Source organism: Rhagoletis pomonella, unplaced genomic scaffold (assembly GCF_013731165.1).
Source record: "Rhagoletis pomonella isolate Grant_MI unplaced genomic scaffold, Rhpom_1.0 Rhpom_scaffold_00005, whole genome shotgun sequence".
NCBI classification, from domain to species: Eukaryota; Metazoa; Arthropoda; class Insecta; order Diptera; family Tephritidae; genus Rhagoletis; species Rhagoletis pomonella.
Window position 1 is genome coordinate 21,701,014 of NW_023458559.1, and position 7,346 is coordinate 21,708,359.

Here is a 7,346-nt window from a genome sequence, read left to right on the forward strand (position 1 = left end):
GCAATAGGCCGGCCGGTTTTGAACTACGCAGCGCCAGTGTGGTCGCCGGGGACTAGTAGGACGCAGTGGACGAAGCTACAGACTGCACAGAACGCCGCACTCAGGACAGTGACAGGATGCCTCCTGATGACGCCCGAACACCATCTTCACGGCGAGGCGCAAATGCTCCCCGTAAAGGAGCACAATATAATGCTCTGCAAGCAGTTCCTGATCGGAGCCACAGAAGTGGCCACCCAAACAGACAGATGCTTGCAGAGGAGCCCTCGCCTAGGCACGTCAGGAGGCATCTATATGAACTGACGGACGAAGTCCAGAGGTTCATCAAGCAATCTCTGGACCCGACAGCTTACCGACAGGCCCTGAACGGCATTCACAGGGAGTCAGTCTCGAGTTATGTAGACTCCAGACCTCTGAATGCCGTTCTAGGCATACCACCCCCGGACACAGACGAGACGGAACTTCATCTGCCTCGGGAGACTCGCACAACACTAGCACAACTTCGCTCCGGCTACTGCAGCAGGTTAAACTCCTACCTGAGTAGATTGAATGAGGATGTGCCGAATGAGTGTCCGGCATGCGGAGAGACCCCACATGACTCGAAACATCTCTTCGCATGCCCGGAAAACCCGACAACCCTAACGGCCTTGTCCCTGTGGACCAACCCCACAGAAGCTGTACGCTTCCTAGGGTTGCCGTTAGTGGAACTTGACGACAACGACTGAGATACCAACCGTCCTGGGCGGGGTTGTTGTAGCCGCTACAACAACAACAACAACTAATTTCTTTGCAATTATTTTGATTTTCGCGTAGTGTGAGTTGGGACTTTTCGTTTTGAAAGAATTATGAAATTAGTTTTGGCTTTTTGTAATATGTACTTGTATTACCGTTAGTTTCCATATTCATGCAATATTTTTTTAATGAAGGTGTATTTTAAGGAATATACATAAAAATCCAATCAGCCATATATTGGGAGCCATAAGTCACATAAACCTGAAATTTGGTGTGCAGACATATCTATGAGAGGTGTTTAGAATAAAGTATATATAAATGTGTTTGTAAAAGGGAGATAAATATGTATTCAACTATTAGACCACTCAGATATTTAAAACTATGTTTTTTTGAAACCTTACAGTCTTTAGAGCATTTTGCAATGGGAAGATTAAATCATTTTATTGATTCCACGATGCTGTCAAACGAAACATGTGCGTGTATAATGAATAAAACTACTTCTGAAATAAGCATTCTACCGTAAAAGTGCAGCTATACTAAAACAGCTTAGCGAATAGAAAGCTAAACGGAATGTACCATAGTAGACTAATTTTAATTTAAAAATTCTAAATTAATAATGGAAAGAGATTTTTAGTACAGAAAGTGATGATCAATATATATTAGTTGAAGTACGATAAAGCTTAAAGTTTGGCTCATAAGGATGCCTTAATTTAAATAGAAAGAAAATAGTTTTCCTCCTCTAATTTATGCTGAGCTGAATATTTGTACGACTGTTTTATATTTTGATTTGTTTACCCCGAACGACGTCAGGTGCTCTGCTAGTTTTTTATAAAATTAAAAAAAAAAAACACACTTTGGGCTGTACAACAAAAAACTGGTTACTTAGCTTAGATTCATAAAAGAAAGAAAAGCGACTAATTTCTTCGCAATTATTTTGATTTTCGCGTAGTGTGAGTTGGGACTTTTCCTTTTGAAAGAATTATGAAAAGAGTTTCGGCTTTTTGTAATATGTACTTGTATTACCGTTAGTTTCCATATTCATGCAATATTTTTTTAATGAAGGTGTATTTTAAGGAATATACATAAAAATCCGTTAAAAACTGAATTTGAAAAAAAAATATGTATGTTCTAGGGCCTTTCTATTTTAAGCTAAAGTTAATCTGCACTATACTCACCTTTTCTCCATTTTGGTTACTGCCATTTTGACTTTGACTGTGAAACAACTGTCGTTTGGATGTCGTGCAGCCAACAATGCTATTGTGGTTGCTATTTTGTACATTATTGCTACTGCCGGCAGCAACAAGTTTTACGGAACTTCCATTGCGTTTATGACTGGATACTGTTTTACAATTACCAGATTCTCCACCATAATTTACATTTGATTCCTTTGTTGTCTCACCACTGTCTGCAGCAGGTGTCATTATGTTAGCCGAGTTTTTACAAATATTATTTGAATTACAATTATTTGAACTTAAATTATTTAGTTTAATACCGTCCAAATCCCCCATCGATTTATGGCGTTGTCTCTTCGAACGATTACTGTTGTTGCTTGATGCCGCCGTAGATACACCATTGCTATTGCCAGTATTAGTAGTATTTCCACCACTACTTTTTAAGGCGTTATGCTTATCATCATTACTATTGTTTGATTGGTGTTTATTCTTCTTGCTACAACTATTAGTTATTGTGTGATTTTGATTAATGCAGTTATTATTACCACCAGCTGCAGCAACTGCAGTGGCCAAAGCTGCTGTTGTCATCAGCGTCGTTGGGGAATTCGTCGAATCAGACGAGTTGCCTCCGCCTTCACCAGAATATTTACGTCGTGTCTCTACTCCAGAACGTTTATCATGTACCCACTTTTTAAGCCGTTTAACAAATGGCATTATCATAAAAAATGAATTGGCGTTTATGCCTAATTTGGCTTTTGATATGGCATCGTTTTTATTGACTGGCAACGAGTCGATCGGAAACCAATCACAGCACTTAATCTCATTGCGAGTCCGCGGAGAGAATTGTGTATTTAATGATACGTCGCGCACTATGTACAAACGTGTATATTGATAATTAATAACAGCCTCAATGTAGTCATTTGGTACTATTAATTTAGTTATATCGTAACCAGTCTCCTCAAAAACCTGTAATTAAAAATAAGGCAAAGCATTTAGTAAATATTCCAGTATATGTCGATATGCAAAAAAACAATTGAAGGGGTTAGAATCAAAAGGATCTAAGTAGGTCTGACATTGTTTTAGGATAATTTAAGTTAAGGTTGATTGCTTATTGTAAATTCTGGCTAAATTTATTTGAAATGATTCTTGCCTAAATGAATACAGGTTAATTAACTTATTCAAAGAATGTTTTCTCTTTGTCACCAAATAAATACTATAATTAACTATACAAATATGGGTATAACTTATATTTTCAAAAAATGTCACAGTCTAACCCTTTCAATTATGTACATATTATCAATAAATCTATTTAACCCACCTCTCTTGTGGCGCAGTGCACTGGATCTTCATTCTCATTGACTTTACCCTTCGGAAAGCCCCATGAACTTTTAGCGAAATACGATTGCACTAGTAGGCAAAAATTGAGATCCTCAGATATTAAAATTGCCCCGAATGTGGGAACTGATAGCTTGTAATTCTTCCAATCGTCTAAAATTTTATCGATTGATGATAAGTGCTCGCGTAAAAATGGAATATGCTGCAAGGCAATTAGTATGGAAACTTAACGACTTTCAAAATTTAAGTTAAAATTTTAGTTAATCTCTACCTGAAACAACTGTATCGCAAATTGTTTTATACCGCAAGATGGCAGTTTCTTTTTCTTGCCCGAATCGTCGACATGTTGCTGTTCTGATGCTGAGGCACAGAAGAAATCCAAGTAAAACCAATGTGCTAACTCAATTTGAAAGCAAATCCTTATCAAATTACTCAATTCCATATCAGGAACATTAATAATAAAACGGCTTGCCAAGTCATCAAGTATGTCGGACGGAATTTGTAAACCATTTTTGATCCCATTTACTGTACTAGTCACGGTGTTTGTGCTCATAACTAATGCTCCTGTTGTCAATGACGCGCTTGAACAGTTCGTTGTAGTTAGTGTAGCTATTGCTACTATAGGTGCTGACATTGAAGGTGGTGATGAAGATGAAGATAATGATGTTGATGCATTTGAACTGGTGGTCCGTTTGATTTTATTTAATTTATTTGTTGAAGTATTTTTTGTTCCGTTTAAAGCAGCCAACAAGTCATCTGAAGTTTTTGCTGCATCTTTCTTTTTCTTTTGTTGCAGCGCTAAATCACTGCTATTGCACTGGAGTATTTTCGTTTTGTTAGTCTGCTGCTCAATTAACTTCTGAAAGCCACTTCCATTAGCATTGTCATTATTTACATTTAGTGCGTTCTTAAGGGATAGCGACGCTAATGTATATTTGTCATTAGTTGTAAGAACTTTAAAGGGAATGTCAAATTGTTTTACATTTTATATTCAATGAACAAATACATAACATAACAGCTAAAGTTGGAAGGTGACTTTAATACAATGGACCATTCGCCGCGTATGCTTGGATATGTGGAACGATCCAATCAATTGGTTATTGGAAAGTGAATATGAAAGATAAGAAAGAAAGCTTGCTCTCCCATTTTCAACATCAAGTTTCAAAAGAAGTCATAGCAGTTTGGTAAAAAATTGAATGGTGCATTATACTAAAACCCCGAATTTTGATGATAGGTATACCTTAGTGACACAGTATTGGCCATATCTATAGCACCCCCATTTCAAAGTGATATTGTTTGCCACTTATGTTTAATTTATTAATTTTTAAGAATTTTTACTAAAAATACAGTTCATTCTCTAACAAACGTTTTTGTCGCGTTTGCTTCCATATAACGAATAAACACAATTTATTTTTATATGGAAGAAACCCGCAACACCTTCGGCGAAAAAAATTCTAAAAAATCAACGGTGATTTTTAGCCACTTGAAACTTGCATATTGTTAGACTAAAATTTAATGGTCTATAAAACTGCGTACTAAAAAAATTCTAACAGTTCTGAGAAAAAATAATAAATTTGGGTACTGTTTAGTAAGTGGCCCACCTATTTCGGGGTATTGCGTCCAAAGGGGTGACCCGAGCCAAGGGTCTACCCATTATTTTAACATCCACTATTGTAATTTTTGATCACTAATTTATTTACAAATTGGGTTTGAAATATGCCCTTTTTTGTAAAATTCGGAAATTAGCGTACATTTATCACTCCTATTTTCCTTAAAGCAGCCACTTCACCAATGCATTTTTATATTCCCCTTCACTTTAAACTTTATTCGACTTGTTACAACTTTCTTTATTACTTTAATTTTAACCTATCAATCACAATTTATTAAATAAAAACACCTTCAAAACCACGCGTCTGCCTTTGGTTGCATATGCAAATTAAATGGCGGTGTTTAGCTGTCAAACAGCTAATTATACAAGAAGGATGAGAGACAAAAGAAAATAAGTTATAACCCTGTAAGCATTAAAAATATACAAAGGTGTTCTCTGCAAAAGGTGTTCAGCTCCTTTTCTTCGCAAAAAAGAAAGGAGAATACTACTGCCTGAGGGTTATAATCCCTAAGTGCGGCCGAAGGCCGCTTACGCAGAAAGTTGTTCTCTGCAAAAGGTGTTCAGCCCCCCTTCATTGGCAACACAGAAAGGAGAATTCTACTGCCTGAGGGTTATAATCCCTAAGAGCGGCCGAAGGCCGCCTACGCCGAAAGTTGTTCTCTGCAAAAGGTGTTCAGCCCCCCTTCTTTGGCTACACAGAAAGGAGAATTCTACTGCCTGAGGGTTATAATCCCTAAGTGCGGCCGAAGGCCGCCTACGCAGAAAGGTGTTCTCTGCAAAAGGTGTTCAGCCCCCTTTCTTTGGCAACACAGAAGAGAATTATACGTAGTGAGGGTTATAATCCCTAAGTGCGGCCGAAGACCGCCTACGCAGAAAGGTGTTCAGCCCCCTTTCTTTGGCAACACAGAAGAGAATTCTACGTAGTGTTTGCATTTTTTGTAGTATTTTACAAAGTTTAAAACTTGGGTTTTGTGTTACTACCTACAGTGCACTTTAGCGGAACCAGGTCAAAATGGACGGAAAAAAGTATAGAGTGGTATCAATCGACGCGTCTTGACGCCAATAATAATAATCAGAGACCGGAAATTAACATTTTGAATTCATTAAAGAGTTATTCGCAGAAAACACTTGCACTTTTCGCTTTGCACTCTTTTTTTTTTATATACAAGACATTTTTATAAAACACCCAGTAACCATAATAGACATCACTGGGGCGACAGCGCGAGGTTTACCACACAGAAAGGGAATTCTAGTTACCTCATCCTTTCCCAAGGCTACATCACTGGAGCGGTGGCACCAGTTGGTGCACACCAAAGGAAGAATTCTATTTGGTAAGTGTTATAATCCTAAAGCGCGGCTGAAGGCGGTCTACGCAGAGAGGAGTTCTACGCAAAAATACTGTGGACGCAAGTGAAAATTGTAATTTTTGGCCATTTTTCTAAGGGGTCCCTAGGGAATAACTCTTAAATTAATTAAAAATCTTACTTTCCGGTATCGGATTGTTATTATACGCGTTAAAACGCGTCGATTGATACCCCTCTTGATTTTTTTTTATCAAATTTGGCCTGGCTCCGCTGAAGTGTACTTTTACGGAGCTGTATATTAATTGAAAATTGCAAAAAATAAATAGATAAACATGAGCTGGAAACAATATTACACTGAAATGCTAGTGATATTGTATTGGCCAATACTGTATGTATGGACATATGTATGTATCTACATACTACGTATTTACCTTCTTCCTTTCTACAGCTCTCCGTCGGTGAACCAAACAAATTTAAAATACTGTGGCCGATGCCTACGACTCCGTTATCAGCGATATGAAAGGTTTTATTGCAGGCAGAATTGTCGATTTGCTTTTCCAACAATGCTGGTTGTCCTTCCGCTCCAACTAATGTTATGATATGCGTCGACGACGCAACGACCGGATTCAAAGCAATTTCCATTACTTTTCTTAGATCTTTTAAAATGCTTTCTTACTTTTAATCTTAAAGTTTTTTATTATCAGTCAACTCTTATACCAAACCCGATTACTAATTTTACACAAAAACGTTGCAAATAAATCTTCGAAGGAAAAAGAACGCAGTTTTCAGATGTGCTTTGCGATTAACGAGAAAATTTATTCCGACGAATACAAATTCAGCGAGTATTGAGTTGAGAGAAGCCTGTGGAAATTTTTTCCTTTGTCAACGATTGTATTTACACGCACTGTGTAGATGCTTTTGGTAACATCTATAATTTTTTTTTTATAACCATAGACACAAATATGACCTAAATTAAAACTCCACAACCAATTCAAACGCTAATTATTTCCAAGTTTCGCTTTTAAATTGAGTGCGTGTTGTAAAGTCAAACAATTCTCCACGATTTTTGTACGTTGGCCAATTCTACACTCTCCAGCAATCTTTACACCTTGCTTTGGTATTGGTGTAGACCTGCACTTTCTAAATAGCGACCAGGAAGCAAACTGTTTTCTTCGAAATCGTTACTTGTTTGTTCTT

At 37.4% G+C, this 7,346-nt stretch overlaps 1 protein-coding gene across 4 annotated transcripts in view; it reads right to left on the reverse strand.

The window, feature by feature from the left end:
* Nucleotides 1-7,346, reverse strand: part of LOC118738766 — a 31,026-nt gene extending 23,680 nt beyond the window's left edge. The window contains exons 1-5 of one of the 4 annotated variants that reach the window (XM_036469730.1): nt 6,581-7,346; nt 3,508-4,190; nt 3,220-3,438; nt 2,222-2,867; nt 1,905-2,134 (exon numbers count right to left, since the gene is read on the reverse strand). In XM_036469730.1, the coding sequence (XP_036325623.1) occupies nt 1,905-2,134; nt 2,222-2,867; nt 3,220-3,438; nt 3,508-4,190; nt 6,581-6,791 (1,989 nt within the window). In that variant the 5' untranslated portion in view covers nt 6,792-7,346. Of the gene's footprint in view, nt 1-1,904; nt 2,868-3,219; nt 3,439-3,507; nt 4,191-6,580 lie in introns of all 4 variants that reach the window. The other 3 variants (XM_036469728.1, XM_036469727.1, XM_036469729.1) reach the window with 3 other exon arrangements.